At 43.4% G+C, this 24930-nt stretch overlaps 1 protein-coding gene across 1 annotated transcript in view; it reads right to left on the reverse strand.

Annotated features, from left to right (window-relative positions):
- Positions 1-24930, reverse strand: part of LOXHD1 (lipoxygenase homology PLAT domains 1) — a gene marked incomplete at its 5' end in the record, with an annotated part of 327020 nt that overhangs the window by 200137 nt on the left and 101953 nt on the right. The window contains 2 exons of the mRNA XM_084628053.1: positions 8827-9011; positions 10011-10091. Coding sequence (XP_084484179.1) covers positions 8827-9011; positions 10011-10091 — 266 coding nt within the window. The remainder of the gene's footprint in view (positions 1-8826; positions 9012-10010; positions 10092-24930) is intronic.

Here is a 24930-nt window from a genome sequence, read left to right on the forward strand (position 1 = left end):
TAATCTATAATTCAGTATTCACTTAAACAATGCAAAGTATAAATTTATTTCTGGATGCTTATGCTTCTTTATTGGTTTTAAGGCTTAGAAAAGTAAAAGGCCCTTTTGAAAATTAGCTTCCTTTTTTTCTCTTTGTAAAAGAATGTTCTTACAGGATTTACCTAGATTAGGAAAAGAGGTCTGGGTTAGGTCATGGTCTGCTAACATGCACTAGATAACCCTGGCCTAACCACAACCTTATTCCTAGTGTGCAGGTAGGCTAGAGGTTATGTGGTGGAAAGCCTACGGCAGACCTCAACCAGCTAAATTGAGGTTAAAATGATTAACCTGTGGCTTTACAAGGGAAATGGTCATGATCAGGCCATGTTTAGCTAGCATGTTAGCAAATCCCAGCCACTTTTCTTAATCTAGACAAAACCACAGTGAAAAGGCAAAAGGTTTTGGATTGACAGCCCTGGAGCACGAAGACCATTAAACCATAGAATAGGTACAGGTTTCAGAGTAGCAGCCGTGTTAGTCTGTACCCAAGAGGAGTACTTGTGGCACTAACCAATTTATCTGAGCATAAGCTTTCATGATGCATCCGCTGAAGTGAGCTGTAGCTCACGAAAGCTTTTGCTCAAATAAATTGGTTAGTCTCTAACGTGCCACAAGTCCTCCTTTTCTTTTTGAGGATAGGTACAATGACAGTACAAACTTCTTCTCACTCCCTACCAATATTTCTCAGTCCTGACCTAGATAGACCTCTCTTAGGTATGGCAAGGCAGTTCAATATCTGTGACAATTCAGTCATTGGCTCTCTGGTCAGACTCCCAACAAGGAGCCAACTTGTTTCAGTGTTGGTGTTGGTTTTTTTGATGTGGACACATGAGGAACCAGATGGCTCCTCCTTCCAGCTGAGGAGATCTGGACACAGCAGCCTGCCAGTGCTGCTTTGAGCTTCACCTAAACAGGGAAGAGAACATCAACCATGGGAATAGTTCCAAAGCAAGGTGCGAGGTTCCTGCCACCTCGAATGCAGGCTGTGCAGTGAAGGTGCTCCCATGTTTTGTTTGGCACCGCTTAGCTCAATCCAAAAGAGTTCCAAACACTGGTGCTTTAGCAATACACCAGGAGCCATGTATTATGTCCTAATGTTACTATTCTCAATCCCCTGAAAGTTGGCAGCAATTTCGTTTCCTAATGGGGGTTTGGTCCAAAGCCATTGACACCAATGGAAAGCTTCCCATTGACTTCAGTTTAGATAAGGCCCTTTGTGCAAAGGTTCAATTGCAGTCACACAACCCTAAGAATTCATGAAGGGAAGGGAAATCACATAAGATTGAACAAGATCCCTTCCTTGCAATTAATATCTATGCTGTAAATTAATCCGGGCTACCAACAGCAGTGTTTGGGTAAATAAGAATCTGTTGCACCATAATTGTCAAAGGACCATGGGCATATGGCACTGTGTTTATGGATCAGGGGGCTGGGAGAGGATAAAGAAGTTTTTCTGACAGGTACATTAAATGTGACATATTCTCCTTGAGGCCATATCTACACTACAAAATTAAGTCGACCTAATTTATATCTGCATACAGCCGCCACAGTAATTACATCGCTTGTGTCTGTCTACACTTCGCTCCTTGTGTTGGTACTGTGCGACCTCGGCAGGAGTACTTGTATTGATCGTCCTGTCAGTGTGGGGGCATTGTAGGAAGGCTCCTGAAAGCCAGTAACAGTTGACATAAGCAACGCAGTGTCTACACTGACACGGTGTTGACGTAACTACATTTACCTTGACTCTACTCCACTCGTGGAGGTGGAGTTCAGTTGGCGTAGTGGGACAGTTACGTTGGCGAGAGCGAAATTTAAGTGTAGACACTTCCATAGTTGTGTCGACCTAACTCTGTAGTGTAGACCAGGCCTCAGGAACTCAGGTCATTCAGCAGGGAACTTCAGATGAACCCTTTTCATCAAACCAATAACTATAGTCACTGAGCTATCACAGTCACGACTGTCACCTTTTGAGAATCTCTATTTTTAATTATTTAAACTGATCAATACTTTTTTGAAACTTTGCCCATATTTTTCAATTCAATGTTCATGGAGTAAAAATATGGATTTTGGTTGCATTTTTAATCATCTTTACTGTTCATTTTTATTTTGTTAGATTTTTTTTTTATAAAAATGGGTCCCTCCAAAGCTTAAGATGCTTCTACAGATCAGTTTTTAAACTATAACTAGCCTCCACCTGGTTCGAGGGAAGGGTTGTTGGCCCAGCCAAACTCAGCAGCTCCCTCTCAGTCCAATCCCCACCACAATTCAACCTACTACTATAGAGAAAACACAGCTCGGCCGTGCAGTGCTATAAACACACACACAAAGGCTCCAATCAAAGCCTACTGAAATCAATGGAAAGACTCCCTTGACCTCAGTAGATTTTTGGTCAGGCCATAAAAAGACAAGGAGTAAACTGGCCAAATTGAAGTGAATGGCAAAACTCCCATTGGCTCTCATGAAGCCAGGATTTCACTCAAGGTCACTTAGTCTGCTGGCACATATATCCTGGAGATCAGATTTTCCAGTCCTGGAAAATTGTTGTGAAAGAAATGGGTCTTAAGGAAGGATTTGGGGAAAGAGAGATGGTGTTCGGTGTGACACAGCACTCCATATTTTTCATAGTGATATTATGATATGATTATAGTATAATTATGATGTATTTTACGCAAGATATGCCATGTGAGATGTCATTGGAAAAGTTATGATTTGCTGAATATGATTATTCTATTTGTATGCGTGTATCATTTTTGTATCTGAAGTTATGAATATTGACTATGTATCTGTATTTCCAATATAGTTACACCTGAGTAACTCCCACTAGACAAGATGCTTTCAGTCCAGATAGTGGTGGTGGGGGGGAGGGCTATTCAGGGCAGTGGGCCATTAGGAAAAAAAATAGGCCTTAGGAGAAGCTTATCTCCCACCTGGTGAGCCTTCCTGAGAATGCTACAAACAGCCTCCAAGTAATGACTCTACAAGGACATGTGATGAGACCACATGTCTCTAGACTCCATCTTGGGATGTCAGTGTTTTTCCACAGGCTGGTCTGGGAACCAAGTTTTGGGAACAAAGGGTTCCCATCATATGCAAAAGCTATATAAGGCAGGGAGTGACATCATCGGGTGTTCTTCAATTGCCCTCACAAGAAGACTCCTGGAAACACCTGAGGAGCAAAGACTAAACTGGGGGAAGTGCTGGACCCAGGCTAAAGAGATTTCTAGCCTGTGAATGAAACACCTGGGGATTCCAATCTGTAAAGCAAGTGCATCTTGCCCCTTAAGAATCTGCAGTCTGCTTGTATTATCTCTGGATGAGAATCTGCTATTCATATCCAATCTATTTAGTATATTAAGATTAGTTTGCATTTTTTGATTATTTTCTAGATAATCTGCTGGTGAAAGTGCAGGCTGGAGGCCTTTGCAGCTTGTCACAGCATGACAGTGTGAGAGGGAGCCTAAGATGGTGGGTCGGGGGGCTTAGTGGTACCCCAGTTCCAGGTGGCACCCCGGAGGGAACTCGTTACACTTGGTAAACTTATGGAAGCATAAGGGGTGACAAGGCAAAAGGCATTAATCCAAGAATGAGATAAACGGATGAAGGGAAGAGTGAGGTGAGAGGATAGCGTGGAGCACAAGGAACAAAAGGGGCTATGTAAATGAGGGGCAGAATTGCAATAACTGTTTTACCTGGCCTGAGCTGATTCTCTATCTGCTCCACTTTCAAGTGACACTGTCAGGTGCTTCCAGCTCAAAGTTTAGGGGGAGGTCGTTGGAGTTTTTATGTTTTGTTTTAAGTTTTTAAAAGCCTACTGTTAATAGTAACCATTTAATGTTTTTGAAACCCTCATTTCCATCAGAACAGTCATGTCAATCTGTCTATCCAGGTTCTTGTACTGGTGCTTGTAGGGATTTATAACTAGAACCTGGCAGAATTTGCTAGTGCATGTGTCATAAATATAAAGGGAAGTGTAACAACCTTCCTGTATACAGTACTATAAAATCCCTCCTGGCCACAGGCACAAAATCCTTTTACCTGTAAAAGGTTAAGAAGCTCCGGTAACCTAGCTGGCACCTGACCAAAAGGACCAATAAGGGGACAAGGTACTTTCAAATCTGGTGGGGTGGGCGCGGGGGGGGGGGGAGTGAAGCTTGGTCTGTCTGTTCTGTGTGCTTGCCGGAGAGAGATCAAGAAAGCAAGCAATCCAACTCCATTAGAATTAGTAAGTACTAGCAAGGAAATGTGTTAGTTTACTTTTGTTTGGGCTTGTGATTTTCTCTGTGCTGAGAGTATTCCTGGTTTTCTTTTTGTAACTCTAAAGTTTTTGCGCAGAGGGAAATTCTCTGTGTTTTAAATCTGATTGCCCTGTGAGATTAGCTTCCCTTCTAATTTTACAGAGGTGCTTCTTTTACCTTTTTTCTTTCTAATAAAGTTCTGTTTCTTTTAAGAGCCTGACTGATTTCTCTATAGTCCTAAGACCCAGGGGTTTGTGTCTGTGATCAGTTTGTAACCAATTGGTTAGGATATTATTCTCAAGCCTGCCCAGGAAAGGGGGTGTAATGGCTTGGGGGGATATTTTGGGAGAATAGGAACTCCAAGTGGTCCTTTCCCTGATTCTTTGTTAAATCACTTGGTGGTGGCAGCGTACCCTTCAAGGGCAAAGAGTTTGTGCCTTGAGGAAGTTTTACCCTAAGCTGGTAGAAATAAGTTTAGGGGGTCTTTCATGCGGGTCCCCACATCTGTACCCTAGAGTTCAGAGTTGGGAGGGAACTCTGACAGCATGAGAACCAGAAGTCAAAAACTAACTAGAAGCTGACTAGTCTCTTTATTGTTCAACCTGAGTGGAACTCAGCAAATAAACACAGAGCATAAACATTTGATTTGTAACAATCCTTTGGGTTTTAATAATTGGTTAGTAACACAGGTAAGAACTTACTCTGAAAGAAAGATTTTAAAAATCTAACAATTTTTAAATCAATACAAACAAAGGAAGGTGGATCAAGGAAATGGCAGCTTTGTAGATCCCGTTGCATTCTGGCTGGAATTCTGATTTTGTAAGAGAGAGGGTGAAATCCCGCCCGTACAGAAGGCTTATGGCACTACTTAAATCCCTGTTCTGAGGTGTTAGGTGTGACTTAAGCGGTACATAGGGCTATGCACGGGGTGAATTCAATCCCAAATGAATACCTCTGCAAGTGAAAACCAGTGTGTTTATAGTAAAGCTGTAACAACCCCACAATATACAGAGTAGAGAGGCTGTTGAAAGGTGAACGCTCTACAGAAAAATATTGAAATTCTTCAAAAATCACGAAAGTCTCCCCCTCACAATGTATTGTTTCCTACAGTCCAGATCTCAGACAAGTGACAGAAAACCTGCACTTCTAAGCAGTCACCTATGTATTTCATGACTGAAAAATAAACCATCAATCGTGAAAGGTGCGGGAAACCTCCAGACAAAGGCCATAGGACAGAGCCAGTTGAATATGCTGTGTGAAAGGGGGTGGAGAAAAAGGGAGGATGAGAGTCTGCATACCACAGGAGAATTTATCAGTTCACTACTGCAGTTGTAGGTGGAGAGAAGAGTAAGAAAACCCAGTCGCCAGCATCTGTGCCTAGAATGTTCACAAAGAAGGACTGAAGGCTCCCAAGAGGGGAAAAAATGATACAAGAAACGAGAACAGAAGGAATCAGAAAATTCATCCATCAGAGACAAGAATTCCTGTCTTGTACTCTGCCAGTCAGAACATGGCTTTTGTCAGGAATAACTAATCTTTAGCTACACACAGACAGACAGACAGACACACAATCACCTGTGCACTTAATTATTCATTTGCCTAGTAGCCTGGAAAATACCAGTGAGACAGGATTAAATGTCTCTGTTTCATCCTTTTCAGATTAAAAAAAAAAAAAGACTCTTAGGGCAAACAGCTTGTGTGTACAAGGAAAATCATACCACAATCTCATTTCAGACCTTCATGATTCAGCTGGAGCTAAATGAATTCAGATAAGTTTACATGAATGTTTGACAGGTTGACAGTTCACCTCAGCAGCCTGTGAACACTTATCTTTCATTAATTATGGTTCAAGCAGAATTGCAACCTAACACAGCTGAGTTAGTCCTCTTCTGTTACAAAGTCATACCTAATGCCTGGAAGGCGTCCAATCCTTTCCTCATTTCACTCTTATCTCTGGACTAGATCCAACTCCCCAGGTTCATCTGGACAATTGTGTCATTTACAGGTTGCAGAATTTCAAAGGATGATTTTCTAGCAGATAAAATAAGCTAAATAGATGACATGATGGCAAACGTTTCTGTAGAAATTTCTATGGCCTCTCTCCTTGTACCTGTGCAAGTTCCTTGGGACAGGAACCATGTTATTTACATCCATTTTGCATGTACAGCACCAAATACAGTGTAGTTGGCCAGTACAGAAGATGAAACCACTTCATTAGACAGATAAATACATGGGACAAGATCATCATGTGGTGAAAATCAAGATCGCTCCACTGAAATCAGTGGCACAATGTCGATTTACACCAGCTGAGGGTCTGGTCTGTGAGCCTTTTCCGTCCCTCTTGACTGTGTAAGTCCACATAAGCAGAGAGACGGGCCTTTGAAGAGGGTGCAGGAAATCACACACTTAAATTCGAATCAGCCACCCCAAAAAGGAACAATACTGGATTCAAGGAAACGGTTGTGTCATTTAAAGGATCCACTGAGAAATAGCTTGGGCAATTTGCTCGCCCTTGAGGAATCTCTCTTTGATTGAGCACTGCTTCGAATCATATGCTACCTCCCTGCAATCCCTCTAAAGTATCATGAACTCTTCTAGTTCACAGACTAAATGGAATATAGAAGCAGCAAAACATATCAGAGCACACAGTCACAATGGGAGGTATGTAGTCACTGGGTGGATTTTTGGCTGAGTGGCTCCAGACATTGTCTCATTCAGATCCTGCAGGGTCCTGCTCTTATAATTGGCTCCCACATGCATTTTTACTCACTTACGAGTATTAAAGGATATTTCATATTTCTTTCATGCATAAACACCTCCCTTAGAAAGACACAACTCATTAGAGGGACAAAATTCTTTAAGAACACAGTGCAAGAACAATCAGTGTTATGGCATTAGTAACAGGAAGAATAGATTATCTCCATCAGGTCACTTCTGATGGAACCCTAGTCACCATAAGAACAATAATAATTTTTACTTAAACAGCACTATGGGGGAGGTGCCATCCCTGCATGCCCCTCAAGGTATGGCGTGGCACTGCAGAAGCCCTGCCTCAGTTTCCCCAATGGACTCTTCAGCACATATCACTTATGGATGTGGCTTAGCACTCCTGCCCGGTCACTGAGGGAGTTCAACAATGCAGCTGGGACCGAGCCACTCAGCCCAGGTGGCCAGACTCATTCTAGTGGGGCTCGAGCTAGCGTGCTAAAAATAGCAGTGTGGTCATTGTGGCTCAGCAGCAGCTCGGGCTCTTAAGCCCACCTGACCCCCTGGGTTTGAACTCAGGTGGCCACCCCAAGTCTGTGCCAGAGCCCCAACATCCACACTGCTGTTCTTAATGTGCTAGCTCGAGTCTGTCTACCTGGGCTGGGAGGTGCCCAGCTGCAGTGCAGACATATCCCAAGGCAAGGTTCAACAAAACCCCAAACCAAAAGAACCTTCATCCCTGCTGGGCTCAGTTTTCAGCCCCCTTCCTTTCAGGCAGACCCTAGCTGCAGCAGCTTGCCTTAACACCCACCACCTGGTAAACCTCAGACTAACAGCTGGTGTCAGTCCTACCCTCCGGCAGGGTGGCCCTGGCTGTCTGAAGTCTGCTAATCAGCTCCCCACACAGGCTTCTCACATGGCTTGGGAGCTGTCAGCCTGCTCTCCCACCCTCTCCATCCCCAACTGAGTTGGCTCTCTCCTTTCAACGACCCACTCTAAGCCTGACAGCTCAAGCAGGTGAAGTGAGTGAGGCTGACTGAGCCCACAGCAGGTCATTAACCGTTCCTGGTTGGTGTGGAGTTCACATACCCCCTGCCAAGCACCTATCACTGAAGGATCTCAAAGCACTTTATGAAGGTGGAGTAAATATTATCCCAACTTTACATATGTGGAAACTGAGGCACAAAGACCTGATTGACAGCACCGGAGCAAGAAGTCCATTACTTATCCACTGAAGATGTTTGGTATGTAACAGAAGCACAAGCTTCCCCCACCCACAGCCCTTCCCTCAAAGCCAGTCGGAGGGGGAGATGCTCGTTCAATCTCCATGCCCAAATCTAGACTGTACTGGCATACTCACAGGGTGGGCACGGGAAGTTCAACGTGAGGTTGCCCATTAGCAGTTGGAGGTGAGCTACTGACACACACAACCTGCAGGTTAGTCCGCAGGTTCAACTTTCATATCTTGGTCCCAGATCAGATCCCTACTCATGTTATGTACACTGTATGTCACCACCCGGCATACATACTAATGTCAGCTTCGCAAGCTGTCCTGGCCTCTTTTCAACATCATTACTTAAAGCACTCTCAAAAACAGGCACCAATTTCAATAATGATATAATCCACATTCTCCCCAAGGCATCTGAGAACTGGTGCAGAGTTACAGAGAAGAGGCTGGAGTCTATAGAAAGGCTGCTTGTAGAATGCTACCAGAATTTGGAAACCCTTCATATTCATGGTCAGAATTGTGACCATCTTTCTTCCAATGATGCGTAATCAGACTGGACTACACTTGCTCTTCTACTGACAATGAACCACATCATCCAGCTTCTCTAGAAACACTTACCTTTGGGCACATCCATGGGGTTTAGGCTGCCAATCAGATCTCTGACATAAAGGCCATCGCCCTCATCCTTGCTCAGCCAGTTGTTGCAAGAAAAGTAAAAACGGAGGTGAGGCCTGTTCATGTCAGTTACTACCACCCGGTCCAGGAACCAGCTTGCATTCATTCCTGTGTTGTCATGCTCAATTCTACAGCACAAAGGAACAAAATATACCCAAGAGTTTGGATTGGTTGGTGTGACAGCAACTAGCACATTGATTCAGTGGCACATTTTATATTAGGCAAGGTAAGAGCAATGGCACCAATTGGGGAGGTTGGGGGGGGGGCAAATGCCCCCTGTAGGTTTTTGCACTTGTTCAAAGTTCCACAGGCCAGAGAGCCAGGAAGAAACCATGGCCTGGTCACCTTTAAGCCGTAGTCCCATACTAAAGTAGTATAGCCGCTGCCAGAGTGGTCCAGAGCACTGCTCTGGCTGCATGGTCACAACACCACTCAAATCTGATGGAGAGGTGGCCGGGCCAAGTGGGTTGCAACTGGTACATGGGGAGACTGCTCCTGTATGGCAGAGCGCTGTGAAGCCTGCCAAGAAGTCCTGGCGACATCAGCTCGTGCTCTGTGGGGTTTACTGGTCTATAAAGCAGGGGGCTGAACCTGAAGTGATAAGTAATTGAATCAACTTATTGGATACAATATTTATGGGCAGGGCGAATTGGAGGCTAAGCCTCCCCAAACCTTGCGCCAGTGGGGGGGCAGTAGCAGATTTGGGGGCCCCTGAAAAATCTTCCCCCGCCATGGCCCCAGGGCTGGAGGAGCCCTCGATCTCCACCACGGCTCTGGAGCACAGAGTTTTTCCAGTCTCGGGGCTGCGGTGGGGGGGGGGGGGAGGAGCAAGCGGTGGGGGGGAGGAGCAAGCGGTGGGCGGGGCTTTGGAGGGAAAAGGCAGAGTGAGGCCATGGGGGAAGGGGCAGAAAAGGGGCAGGGCTGTGGGCAGAACAGGGGCAGAGGCACAGGGGAAGAGATGGAATGGGGTGGGGCCATGGGCAGGGCTTTGGGCAGAACAGGGATGGGGCCAGAGAGTCAGAGCTCCCGCCAGGGCTGAGAGCTCCACTGTGATCCCAGCCGAGGCTGAGAGCTCAACCCGGGCATCTTGATGTACTGGGTATAGTAGTGATAATATTACACGATACCTTATCTTCTTTATTTGTCCAACATTGTTGGTTTTTATTCTGAACACGTCTGTTTTACTTCTCTCAAAGGCAGTTCTACTCCTGTAATATACATATACCAAAAACCACGTTAAGAAAATAGTTACTATGTCAGCAAATACATCATTGCAGACCCATCAAGGATCAGAGCTTAAGAATGAAGGATCCTCATTTCTGTTATTGGACAAACCTACTTTTCAATGTCCTAATTCCTGTGAAAAGGTCTGAATGTACAGGGACTTTTTTTAATAATTTTTCCATGCTAATATCTTGGCAGGTCTGTAGGCACCCTTTCAGATTCCAGCATACCAACTGGGGAAGAAATGCAATGTTAGCCCAAATGGATGCAAATCTTGGGTCATATTCTATACCAGCTAAAAAGAAAAAATCTTTCACCTATTAAACAATCACCGGTATAGAAAAGAGCTGCAGTAGTGCGTGGTTTGCTACTCTGCAGATGGCTTTCAGAGGTAACAGAAAACAATATTCAGGGAGGACATTTTTATATTGCGCCATTCATCTTTAAAATTCCAGGCTATTATTTAAAATTTTTTTACAATATCTCTTCTCCTTTCTTGAATTCATCTAAAACTACCTGGATAGGTACTAAAATACAGACTCTGTGGGCAAAGGCTTAGGGCGCGGTTCTCTGTCGCCTTGCACCTTGTGCTGTTATTCGGACCAGTGTGAAGTGCAAATTCAGAATGGTAGACTTTGTCATAGAAGTTGCTTTGGCCTGAATGACTACACAAGGTAGACAGCATCGGTGAAACAGGCACTTTGGACCTTCCTGTCTGTTGGCTTATAGAAGCGGGGCTCGTTTCTCTGCTCCATACCTGCAGAGCCTGCTCCCTCTTCCAAAGGTTTCCTTCTGCTTTCTCAGCACATTCCTACATCATCACGAGAGGAGTGTGTTCTTCAGCAACAGAACAAGGGCTGTGTTTTGAAGGGGTCCATGGCCCAAAGTGCTGCACTGTGGCTGGCAGTTCTATTCTGGAGCTCAGGCACAGATAAAAGACAGGCGCAGCTGGGTCAAAGATTTCTTTCCCCCTGCTTCTTCTGACATACCAAGACCATAAAAAAAATGACCACTGTTCAATTCCTGTACCATCTCCCTGTACTATTTGTGTCAGAACTAGATTGCAATGTGTGTAGGACAAGGACTATTTCTTCTTCTTTATTTGTAAAGTGCTAAGCATTTGACAGAGAAATGTGGATAAATTGGAGAGAGTCCAGCGAAGGGCAACAAAAATGATTAGGGGACTGGAACACATGAGTTATGAGGAGAGGCTGAGGGAGCTGGGATTGTTTAGCCTGCAGAAGAGAAGAATGAGGGGGGATTTGATAGCTGCTTTCAACTACCTGAAAGGGGGTTCCAAAGAGGATGGCTCTAGACTGTTCTCAATGGTAGCAGATGACAGAACGAGGAGTAATGGTCTCAAGTTGCAGTGGGGGAGGTTTAGATTGGATATTAGGAAAAACTTTTTCACTAAGAGGGTGGTGAAACACTGGAATGCGTTACCTAGGGAGGTGGTAGAATCTCCTTCCTTAGAGGTTTTTAAGGTCAGGCTTGACAAAGCCCTGGCTGGGATGATTTAACTGGGAATTGGTCCTGCTTTGAGCAGGGGGTTGGACTAGATGACCTTCTGGGGTCCCTTCCAACCCTGATATTCTATGATATTCTATAGATAAGGCAATTTCCTGCAATATCCTTGATAGGCTTTATTGTATTCTGCCTCCCCCACTCCGACTGCAGCCCCGCAACCCCTTGTGCTCATTTCTGCACCCACCCGCAACCCCAAGACCGGAGAAGCTCTGTCCCTGGGCCCTGGCCCCAGAGTGCAGTGGGGAGCAAGAGGTCCTCCAGTCCCAGAGCCACAGCAGGGGCTCATGTGCTCAGGTTTCCACTGCCACCCCCCACGCTTCTGTGGAGACCAGGGTCGGGGTGCTGGGGCTTCTCCCACCCTGCCCGGCATTTGTGCCAGAGAGCGGAGTCAGGCGCGGCTTCTTCCAGAGATGGGTTGGGACGCTGGAGCTTCCCCCACCTGGGGGCTTCTGCTGGGGATAGGGTCAGGAGCCCCTGGGGAGAGGGGCTTCCCCTGTCCCGCAGCTACCATCCGGGATGGGGTTTGGAGCCACAGGGCGGGCTTCCCCGTCCTGCGATGGCTGCCGTGTGGCGGGGGGGGCACTGGGGGGGTCTTCCCCTGCCCCACAGCTGGGGCTCCAGGCTTCCACTGCCTGGTGGTGAATTTTTTCCAGGGCCCCCCAGTAGACTGGGGCCCCTGCTCACAGGCCTGTTGGCCCAGTAGCTAATCCATCACTGCTTAAGAGTAAATGTGCCTGTTCAGAAGGAGCTGTGTGGTGACTTATAACTTCAGGCAATACACTGTTGATAACCCTTGCAGAGAAAGTAAAATACAGGCCCTGGCCTGTTTAAGCAGTCTGGCTTTCTGGGACTATCACAGTGTTGGCAGGAGCCAAGTGGTCCCAAGAACTCCAGTCAGGAGGGAGTGAGATGCAGTTCTCACCCAACAGCGATGATGGCTGGGAGATGGAAGCCCAAAGTGAGTGACCTCAGTGGCCACAGAAGGGGAATTCAGGTGCCCTGAAATTGTGACAGAAGGTTAAGGACAGCATGGTCCAGTGGCTAGAACACTGAGAGTCAGGGTATCCAGGTTCTATTCCCTACTCTCCCAGTGACCTTGATGTGGCTTGAACTAGTCAATTCATCCGTCTGTGTCTCTGTATTCTAGAGGCAAACTTTGTCTGGCTTCAGGGCAGGCACTGTCTCTTGCTCAGTTTGTACAGCGCCTAACACACTGCGGCCCCAGTTGAGATTTGGGACTCTAGGTTTCACCGTAATACTAATGAACATAGACAACAAAAAGCAGTCACCCTATTTGAAAACAAACAACTACAGCACATCACCATGGCAATGCTGCAGTGACAAGCAACTTGTTCTCAGAAAGTCAATGAATACGAATAACCTGAGCAATAACATCCAGTTTTACTCAGATCTTTTTCCCCACCACTTTAGGGGGTGTGTGTGCCAGTGTTTAAAGGTTGTCTGTTTTGTATTCTGCAAATACATGTGTAGCTTTCACCCCCAGTACCGATACTGAGCATATCGTGCTAGACCATTGTTGCTACATAAAGAGGCTAAAAGAGTTAACCTTGCCAGAATACTATGGCAAGAGACAATTAAACCCAGTAGAGCTCCCCTCAACCGCAGCTTGGCTGTCAAACTGAAAGCAGTCAGCAAGTGCAAGGCAATTAGTTTGCCAGGGGTGAGTGAACATTGTAATGACAGCAGCATCTTCCTGCTCATGCCCTGGAGATCAGGACAGTACTGCAGATTCCCAAAGTACTACAGCAATTATGTAAAAGTATCAACTGCAGTTAATTGTCCAAAAGCTTTTAGCAGACTAATTTGAATTGCTGCTGATTTACAGCATTCACGTGACAACACCAAATGTCTGAATACTGGTATTAAGTTTACATGTGACTTCATTATGTTTGTGACACAGGCACGATCTGCATCTTGAAACTGCAGAACGAAAACTCAGTGTTTAAACAGCAAAGAGCATGTGTCTGCGATCATTGCCTCAAATGGTTTCAGACTGTATGCATCACTTGTCTTGAAGGTGCTTGTGAAGGGATTTGGAACTGTGTCTGTGGCAAGGGAGATAAACTGCTGGAAAATGTAAGTGTTAAACTGTGGATGGAATTCAATGAGCATTTAAAGTCTCCCAGCCCTTGAACTGATTGTATAGCATCAAAGAGCTGAAATTGAACGCTTAGGAAAAAATAAATAATGTTGTACTTAGTAGTGTTGCTTAAATACAGTGTGGGGAAAAAATCCAACTAGTGAACTAGTTTGCATAAAGTTACAAAAAATAAAAAGTAAACGAGAAATTATTTTGGGCCTCTGCTACAGACCCATCAAGACTGGAAGTGAGAGCAGAAAATTCCTGGACCTATTATCATTAAGGAGTTTGATACTATAAGATAATGTAGTCATGGGGGACTGTAATTACGAAGCTCTCTAGTGATAAATAAAGCTGAGGAAAACTTGACTTGAAAATGCAGCTCCAGCATTCTGAGATTTAAAGCTTGGAGGTGTTCAGATGTGAGGTTTTAGACACGATTAGACATTAGCAAAGAATTTGACATGGCACGTTGCACAATTTCTCTTGAAACATGAATTCACATTGGCTTGGATACCAGAGTAGGGGACCTCAGGGCTAGGTTTCAGGCTGAGTTTTATTTCACATTTCTAGTAATAATCTGGAAGTTGTGGATTGAATTTAACAGCGCTAAGGTGTAATACAGTGGGTAACAGAGTATAAAGACGATAGCTGAGTGAATAATTCATAATTGGTAGGTTTCAGAGTAGCAGCCATGTTAGTCTGTATTCGCAAGAAGAAAAGGAGGACTTGTGGTACCTTAGAGACTAACAAATTTATTTGAGCATGAGCTTTCATGAGCTACAGCTCACTTCATCGGATGCATTCAGTGGAAAATACAGTGGGGAGATTTATATACATAGAGAACATGAAACAATGGGTGTTACCATACACACTGTAACCAGAGTGATCTCTTAAGGTGAGCTATTACCAGCAGGAGAGCGTGGGGGGGTGGAGGGGTGACCTTTTGTAGTGATAATGAAGGTGGGCCATTTCCAGCAGTTGACAAGAACGTCTGAGGAACAGTAGGGAGTGGGGGGAGATAAACATGGGGAAATAGTTTTACTTTGTGTAATGACCCATCCACTCCCAGACTCTATTCAAGCCTAAGTTAATTGTATCCAGTTTGCAAATTAATTCCAATTCAGCAGTCTCTCACTGGAGTCTGGTTTTGAAGTTTTTTTGTTGAAGTATTGCCACTTTTAGGTCTGTAAGCGAGTGACCAGAGAGATTGAAGTGTTCTCTGACTGGTTTTTGAATGTTATAATTCTTGACGTCTGATTTGTGTCCATTTATTTTTTTAAGTAGAGACTGTCCAGTTTGACCAATGTACATGGCAGAGGGGCATTGCTGGCACATGATGGAATATATCACATTGGTAGATGTGCAGGTGAACGAGCCTCTGATATTGTGGCTGATGTGATTAGGCCCTATGATGGTGTCCCCTGAGTAGATATGTGGACACAGTTGGCAATGGGCTTTGTTGCAAGGATAAGTTCCTGGGTTAGTGGTTCTGTTGTGTGGTTGCTGGTGAGTTAGTGGTTCTGTTGTGTGGTTGCTGGTGAGTGTGGTTGCTGGTGAGTTAGTCTCTAAGCTGCCACAAGTACTCCTTTTCTTTTTTCATAGTTGATAATATATGCAACAAATTTCACTGAGTAGAATATGAAATTCTCAGATACATTTGTTATCCAAAGCAATCAAACAGGAATTCATTCAGAAGTCCAGTGGCCTCTCTCCCACAGAAAATTAGACTAGAGCAGTGGTTCTCAACCTTTTTGGGCTCAGGATCCATTTGTAAATGTTTATGGCCTGTTGCAACCCAGTAAATAGTCTGGGGGTGGAGGTCCTGAGGTCATTTCAGGCGGGTCCTACCCCATAGGGCACAGTTGCCAACTTTCACGTGGTAAATAAGCACCCTGACTTTCACAATAAGCCAAAAATCAAGCGAATTCCATTTCAAAACAAGGCTAAAACAAGCCAGTCCCTAAGAACCCCAAAACTCTATATGACTAGATCCCCCTGGCATGCAGTCTGGGTCTGTGTTGGACCTGCTGTGCACCCCTGACTCTCTCCCTGCCTTGCTCCTGCTTACTACAAGCTTCAACAAGCTACAAGCCACAAGCCAAACAAGCAACAAACTACAAGCCAAAAACTAGCCAACAAGCAAATCACAAGCCAATGAAGCCAAAAACAAGCCCAATTTCTGCGTTTTTTTTTTCCAGGTTTGGCATGTCTACCCCAGGGAGAGGTTGGGTCCTGCCTGGCACTCACCCCACAGTGGCAGCTCTTACAGCTCCAGTGCGGTGTGGGACTGGCTTGGCTTGGCTCTCCACTCCAGGCATTGCAACCTCTGGGGCTGCAGCACTGCTCAGGCCCCGCTCACCTGACTGGACCAAATTCATGTGAGTGGAGTTGTGACTTGGCTCATGGGGTTTCTGTGCCACTCACTCCAATTTGGCCTATCCAGACTCCTGTCATCTTGACAGCTGGGCCAAACCTGAATGGTGCTGGGACCCCAGAGGTTGCAGTGCCTGGAACAGGCAGCCCAGCCAGCCAGCACCATGGGACAGGAGCCACAGAAGCTGCCATGTGACCCTTTGAAACATTCTGGTGACTGTAACCCAATGTTGGGTCTTGACCCATGGTTTGAGAAACCCTGGACTAGATAACCACAGTGGTCCCTTCTGGCTTTCGAATCTATGAATCAATCCATAACTTTCTTCAGCTGAATAATTCTCTGCCTGCAGACTGTCATACTTGCAGTTCTCACAAGTGAATGTAGAAGTCATAATTTGTACCGTGCTTTTTCATTACACAAGTCACATAGTGATCTGTTCCCTGACTGAATGATTTAGGTAGCTAATAAGCACAGGGTGATTTTGAAGTGTACAGTCAATTGTAATATTTATAGTTCTCTGTGTGGATTAATTATATAAACCACCCAGTTAGGCCACAGAAACAAAATCCTGTGATCTGCTACTAATCAACATAGTGAATATTGCAAATTTTACAGTCAAATGAACAATTCAAAATTCACCTTCAGAACCAGCATATATCTCAAGTGTTTTAATGTGTGTGGGAAGCAAAGATGAAACACCCGAGATCATTGCCTAATCAAAATTCACATAAGAAATTGAAATTTTGAACGTTTGTGTGAAATTGTTTTCCCTATTTAATCAGCTAATAACAATCCTTTTCAAAGCTTAGCCTCTAGGAACATACAGAAATTCTTACCTATTGCTAAAGTGGGTAGATATAGGGATAGAACCAAAAGTCTTTACTGTTAATGCAGTAGACTGAATTATGTTAGCTTTGAAAGAAAGGCAAAAATCAGTGGATTAATGATAAATTAAACTATATTTTCTGATGCACATTTTACCTGACAATGTATTTTGCAAACAGCATGAACCCTCCCTTCCCCCACCCCCGTCTTGCACACCCACATAGAATAATCTGTAAAAGCACTCTGAGATCATGGAAGAAAAGTTGTATAGAAGTCCGTAGTATTCTTATTAAAGATATAAATTTGGGATAAATTAAAGAGTTGCTCCATTGGATTACCAAAGAGATCTTCTTAGTATCTTATTAACTCTTGTTACTCTTGTTAACTCTGATTGTGATTTGTTTGTTATAGCTGCTATTGATGTTTCAGAAGAACCTCTAGTAGAATGACTCTAGAAGGTACTGTAGGTGATACAGATCAACTCGCAGCCCTTTTCTATGAAAAAAAAGTGTTTTTATAACATATATGTGTTAGCTAATGTAGTAAAATCCTATTGTGGACAAAGCACAATACAGTACAGCTCTTACATGAGCTAGCTGGTGGGGATAAGCCATAGGCTCTATGCTACTGTTTTCCTTGACTTCCATGTGAAAACTACAAACTGCATTGTCCACAACAGGATTTTACCATGTGTTAGCTAAGATGTGGTAAGAGAGCACCTTTTCTCCTAGTGTGGATGCACCCTAAAGCACGGTCACTACTGTCCTTCCATAAGGGATGAATAATCCAGATGTTTTGGCTTTCAAATCTGTCATCAAATCTGTGAAGAGACAAGATGAGTGAGGTAATATCTTTTGTTGGTAAGAGAGACAAGCTTTCGAGTTTACAACACTCCTGCTAATACATCCCAGAATGATCACTTCTTTTGCAACAATATTACATTGTTGACTCATATTTAGTTTGTGATCCACTATAACCTGTTGTCATTCTGCTGACAAAATGATGCTAAATCAGTAATCTGCAGAAAGTACTGCATATGGTAGACAAACATCAGAAGACACCCCAGATGGGAAAGGTGCCAGCTGAGAAAGCACACCAAGTACAAGCCGTGGCCCCATCACTTTTAAAAGTGGGAGGGCTATGACCTCCCACTTTTTACCAGCTGTAAGGGTGAGAAATGGGGAGAAGGGGCAGAGAGGAGTGAGTGGGGGTGAGGTCTTGTGGAGAAGCGGTGGTGTGGGGACTGGTCCTTGTGGAAAGGGGTGGCGCGAGGACGGGGGCTAGGGGAAAAGGGGTGGCGTGGAGGCAAGGCCACGGTTCAGGCACCAGTGGCCACCCCTCTTTTAGGGAGCTTCCCTCACTCCTGACAAGCATCCATATGACAAGGCCATTATTTCCCATTTGCTAGGAATAATCTGTCATCAGATGACAGGGGCCAAGCAAGTTATTTAAACAAAGCATGTTATCACTGCTGCCTGGCTTCTGCACAATGATATAATGGTCACACTTATAAGGCTATAATTCTGTGCAGTCAAAGTGTGGGAGAATGCAGAGGTGTCCAGTAGGACATGACAGCCCAGCATTAGGCTAAATCTATGATAGCTCAGAAATTGTTTTACAGCCAACAGAGAACTTGCCAAGAATCCATTTAAGAAGACAGTTCAAAGCCTTAGCTGCCCATGCTAGAAAAGCCAATGCAAGAATTCAGCCCTTAAGTCTCAGCTGCCAAATATGTTCTATACGTGGCTGCAGCAGTTGGCACAGGTGCTGAAAGTAACTGGCAGAGGCTAAAGGCCAAAGCAAGAGTGCCAGCAAGTCAAGTGTTGTAACTGACTGCTGGTGCTAACTGCCACACAAAAAATGTGATTGATTTACACCTAAACCTTAGAAACATGGAAATGATAACGTAAGGTAACAAATAAACGTTCTATCATCCTTGCAGCCCATACCTTCATTTAACAGTAGTGATATGTGAAAACCCAGTGATTGAAAGTTCACATTACATGTTCCAGTAACCTTAATTTTGACCCACAACACAACTTTATGAGCTCTTTCAACGTATGTCTTGTTGGTCAGAGTTAAGGTTGTTATTGTAATGTGTAATGTGAATGTTTATGCTGATGTTGTGAAACGAATTAATAAACTGTACAAATATATAAGACATCTATGTGTCACTTTAGGTCATGATTTCCATACTTTTAAGACCAATGAGGGGTTAATGGTGATATTCTTGTTATGTATTTTGTATATTGGTTATTTGCTGTAGAAATTATAGGACCTATACTTACAGTTGCTCAACACTTCCCATTATAAGACCCTATTTTCAGTTGCTTATAACTTTGCCAAACTTTAATCATTTGAGCCAAAATTTCCTAAGACAACTATTAGCTTCAGGCTGAATTGTTTTTTGAATGTTTCAGCATGCTTCAGTAATTTCTGAGAATGAGATTAGGGAAAAATATCATGTTGAAAATATTTTTGCAAATGTTTTATTAAGAAGCTCTATCACTTCCATACTTTGGAGTAGAGAATTGAAATTTGGTAGAGTGTTCCCCTTTACATCAGTGATATGTGTTATGTTATTCCCATGAAAACACACACAAATGTGGCCACGTTTATAAACCTTTGAAAAATCTGTTTGCACATGCTCAATAGAAACTTCTTAGAATTTAGCAGCTGAATTCTCCAAAGATTCTATCTGTACTGAGAATGTGCCAGCCCAGTGCTTCAGGGCCTGAGCAAGACTTTCCCTGAAATTGCAGCTCCCAGGTGTTGCTTACTGAATTAAAGACATCATCATAATGCATATGAAGAAGAGGGGTCAAATTAAGGTTGCACAGGCAACTTGAAATTTGGCATTTCCTAATTTTTGAGTACGAGACTTCACAACCATAACATTTTTTTCATGTATTTTTTGGTGTACAACAATGACTACAGATTAACACAAGTTTGTGGGTGAAAGAGCAAGAATGTTCTTTTAAAAAAAAATGAAATATGTAACTCCAGACTGTATTGTCATTTATAGCAGTATTAATCTGCAGCACCTCATCAACTCTACTGAATGCAATGGAATTGCACTAGTATGAATGACAGCACAATTTGAGCCATTAAGAGGAGAATGTGTCAGTCAAGTCCCTTTTCTTGCACAAGTGTTTCTCAGCCTCCTGGAGACTGGAGAATTGTTCTAGCTGTGCTTTTCGTGGGCCACGCAAAATAGGCTGATTTTTCTTATTTTAAGAAAAAACGTGGATAACAACACTTTCTAAGTTAATGTATTTACTGAAGTTAACTGTCTTCCCTTCCTTATATTTATTGATTTATTTTACAGTTATTAAATAAAAAACAAGTGTAAAATCCTGGCCCAATTGAAGTTAATGGCCACATTTCCATTGACTTCAATGGGAGTAAGGTTTCGCCCCAGATCTTCTGTTGATTTAATTCAGCATAACTCCATTGACTTCAGTAGAGCTACAGAGATTTACATCAACTGAGGCTCTGGCCCAATGTGTAGATATTTCTGAATTCATCTTTATTTGGCTGAATTATGAATCAGAAAAACCTTGTGTGAAGGTAATTCAAGACCAGGTAGAAGAGTTTGCCAATTCAGAAACTGCAGCATGTTTAAAAAAACAAAATCAATCCACAGTACCTTCAATCTCATTAATATTACGACAACTCAGCTATCATTTACCAATCTGCTCCGAGCCAGGAACAGTTCTTTCACCTTTGCTTCAAGTTGCAGTAATTGCTAAACCATTTTAAAAATTAATTTATTATAGAAGAAAATACATGAATATATATGCCACTTGTCATAAATAGGACTGGGTAACTGTGAGACTGTAATTCAATGAACAAAAATAACATAGCTAGGTAACCACTGGGATGTAATACATTTAGTGGTAGCAGCATTGCTACCCTAGTGATGTGATTTATTTAGTCTATCCCATTCCATTGCCCTCAGCCCAAGAGCTGTAGAGGCCACAGTGCAGCGAATCTTGGGGAAAGGTGGCTAAGGACAGGAAAAATTAGCGGAGGATCTTCAGAATTCTACCCCTGGTGCAGAGGATGCCCCTGAGAACAGGGAACACCTGCAGGAGGTGATGAAGGCAGGAGAAATGCCATAATTCTGTGAGGCAAGGCAGGGGACTGCTGACTCTGAATCTGGGTCTAGTCAGACCCAGCGTGCAAACCCACTGTGAAACCCATGAAAAGACAAACTTTTTACAGTGGCCTTGTGTTTGGGTCTGACTGAGCTGTGCTGGGTGCAGGACCTCACTTAGGAAGCAAAGTGGCCTTCTGCTCTTTGGTTCTGGGCATGGCTGGGGGCTGTCCGAACTACTCAGCTTCAAGGTTACTCCAGCCTTCTCCCAGCTGCCCACAGCAGCCAGAGCTAATCAGTGTTATGGCCATTACCCTAGCCTTGACCTACTATGCTGGGGCTCTGATGCGAGCAGCACAAAGCCATTACACTCGCTCTTTGCCACCTGTGAATTTTCCTTATACCAGATCCACCAGCTTTACAACTGTTTTGTGCTGGAAAAGATGTGCAAAAGAGCTGTAGGAGAAAAAAGAATTTGGCTCAGTATATTGAAGACCGAAGATACGACTTAACCCGATTTAATGGGATCAAAAAACTTCTCTTTCATTATACTGGAAGGATTCTGGAAGCTTCCGTTTCCAAAATTCATGCTTTTTATGACAAGTCAGTATGACAATTCATGTAGGTTTCTACAATTACCGTATTGTTGGACAAAATGTTACAAACACACGATATTTCATCACCTTGTCATGTCTTGTCATAATTTTACTTTGAAGGCATGTGTGCATGACAAAAAGGTCTAAAATGTCATGTATTTCACTACCAGCACACAATCACAAAAAAACCCACCCCTGAGCTAACCAGAAGCTGAAATGGTAGTACCTTCATTAGGAAATGCATGGCATTTTATCTTTTTATCATATCTTCTATGCCATAAAATAAACATGTATAAAATGTCATGCATTTGCAGACATTTCATCAGTGAACTCTATATAAACTCCTAGTTGGAAGATGCATGAGATTCCATCCTTTTGCCATATTCACAAAGTGGAGTAAAACATTTAGTGGCAGTCTCACTATTCCATTGCTCACTTCAAATCTGGGAGAAAAGATTAACCAATTAAACAATAGGACAGCAACCTATATCTGGAATCATTTCCTCTTGTTTTTACCTGATAAACCACCCCAATTCTGTAAGCATTTGCTTATAGGTGCTGAAATTTTAGCTGACAGTTAGGAAACCATGAGTGGAACACTGTAGTCAGGGTAGAAATGGTCATCCCCCAGGGGACCAAATTTTAAGAACCTCAGAATGCAAAAGGCTTGTTTTCTATGACTCTCATTCTCATTTCCAGCCATCTTAGCCCTCTGCTTTCCTCCATAACAAGGATGAAGTTGATAATGCTAGCCACCCTTACGATGTTTTTGAACAGTTATACTTATGCCAATGGTAGAGTGAAACCACCACCATCTCTTCTTTCTTTCATTCAGAGAAATACAACTAATGCTTCTGGAAGGAAAATCGTTAACTAGAGTGTCAGCAAAGCTGACCTACACAACTTGTAACTCATTTAAGGTCACCACTGATTTTAAAATAGCCAGCATTTTTATTGGGATATCTTCACTTCCTCTTAAAAGGGCATGCAGTGTTTTTTTTTTTTAAAGTGTGCTTTGGATTCTTTCCAAGGCCACCAGCAGAACAACATTTCAGTGCAACTAAGGGTATGTCTACACAGCAATTAAGGACCCTTGGCTAGCTCATGTCAGCTGACTCAGGCTCCCAGAGGTTGGGCTCAAGACTGTAAAATTGCAGTGTAAACATTCAGGCTCGGGCGGGAGCTTGGGCTCTGGGACCTCCCCTCTTGGGGTCCCAGATCTTGGGATCCAGCCCAAACCCGAACATCTACACAGCTATTTTACAGACCCACAGTGCAAGCCCGAGTGAGCTGACATGGGCCAGCCACTACGGGTCTTTAACTGCTCTGCAGACATACCCTAAAGGGCTTTCTCACATAAAAGCTGACCAGGAGAAAACTCACTGAAAAACAGGTGGCCTTACCAATTACCAATTACCAATGGCCTTACCAATTACCATAAGGCAGATAGGAATGCTCTAATGGGACAGCAGCAGCGTTCAATGGGTAGGGCAGCAGATGGGGAGTCAGGAGAATTGGGTTCTGTTCCCACTTCTGCCACTCACCTGCTCTGTGAGCTTGGGCGAGTCACCTTGTAGCTCTGTGCCTTGGTTTCCCCACTTGTAAAATGGGGAAAATGATACCTACCTTGTAAAGTGCTTTGAGATCTACGGATAAGAGATATGTTGTATTAGGATTTTTTTTAGATACATATATACACAGCAAGTTCTCACTGTTGTTGCTAATGATGGCTGGAATAGTAAAAAAAACAAAACAAAACACCTCTGTGAGTAGTGATTTCAGAATATCAAATATGGCAAACAGGTCTGAAATTTCATGTATTTTCATTACCATTCCCATATCATTTTTCTTTACAGATTCTCATGTTTGAGTTGCTTCACTGGGAAGAAAACCTCTTTTGAGGATAAAATTTAAAATAGCTTCAGGTACCTCTTGTCGGTGCTGTAGAAATGGAGAAAACGTGAAGTTACCGTATGACATTAACAGAGGGTTAGTATTTTCTGAAACACATTTGCAACAAAATTAAACAAGCACGCATAATGAAAGATAAGACCAATACTTCCCTCTAGATTCTATAGGTAAGGGAAATTAATATTTTTTCTATTAAAACATTGTTCTGCCAAAGGGGAAGTTAGAAACTATTGTGCAATAATATTTTAATATTGCAGACAATTTTGTTATCAGCACATGTTAGTCTGAGCAGATCCAGGTAAAGCATAGCCCTGTCAAGCAATTGGACTCAGTGGAATCTCTGCTGGAGCACTGTGAACTCCTAATCAAGTGAAATGCTCATAAAATCAAAAAGATTTTCTCTCCTCAGAGTCAATAATTTTCAAAAGGGGCAAACAGACCACCGTTTCTCTTCGGTTTTAAAATCAAAATTATATTTATCTTTAAAAAAGTATGATCTGGTGAATAAGGCACTAGACTGGAAGGCAGGAATTCTGGGGTTTATTCCCAGCTCAGCCACTGACATACTGTGTGACTGTGGGTAAGTCACTTCAACACCCAGTGCCTCCATTTCTCCTATTTGTTTTATCTATTCAGAGTGCAAGTTCTCTGGGGCAAGGACTGTCACCTACTGCACTTATGTAACCCACTGGTGAGTGTATGATCCAGATTCCTGTCTGGGCCAATCCACGAATGATATGAGTCTGTTACAAGACCAGTTAGAGGGCTTTGGGTCCTTAGCTCAAGCTGTAGCAGTTCATGCTTTTACCTTGGATATTCCTGGTTCAAACCCTCATGCTAGCCAAGATGGCTGCCATCACACTTGTACAAAGCCTCACCCAAGGGACTCTCTCATTCTTAGTCTGAGAGACTGAGTAATACAAATAATAAATACTGTTACTCATAAGAATAATTTATAGAATAGTTTTTCAAAAAATAGACTCTCCGGGGGTGGGAGCAATTTTCCACATGCAACCATGTGCACAGAACTGTACATGTCTACATTAGTGACACAAATTTCAAACCCTGCCCTCAGATGCTTATGTAACAAAGCCCAAATTAGTCAAAGAGCTTTTTTCAGGAGCCTATGGGGTATCAGTGAAGTGCCCATTATATTGGACTGCTCTCTCCTCTGAGAAAGAGAGCCAGTGGCGGGGGGGGGGGAATGGACATTATTAACAGGAGCAGGGATAGCCAGGCATATTTCAAATAAAACTCTAGTCTCAAGTCTGCTGTGCCACAAGGAAAGCTGCATAATGTTTTTTAACTGCAAGTTAATAATGTCCATGAAGACCCCCGCAGTGGTTTCCCTGACTGTTCTTAGCTCTTTCCAAGAATGTGTTACAAC

This window comes from Lepidochelys olivacea, assembly GCF_965140295.1.
Source record: "Lepidochelys olivacea isolate rLepOli2 genome assembly, chromosome: 5".
NCBI lineage: Eukaryota > Metazoa > Chordata > Testudines > Cheloniidae > Lepidochelys > Lepidochelys olivacea.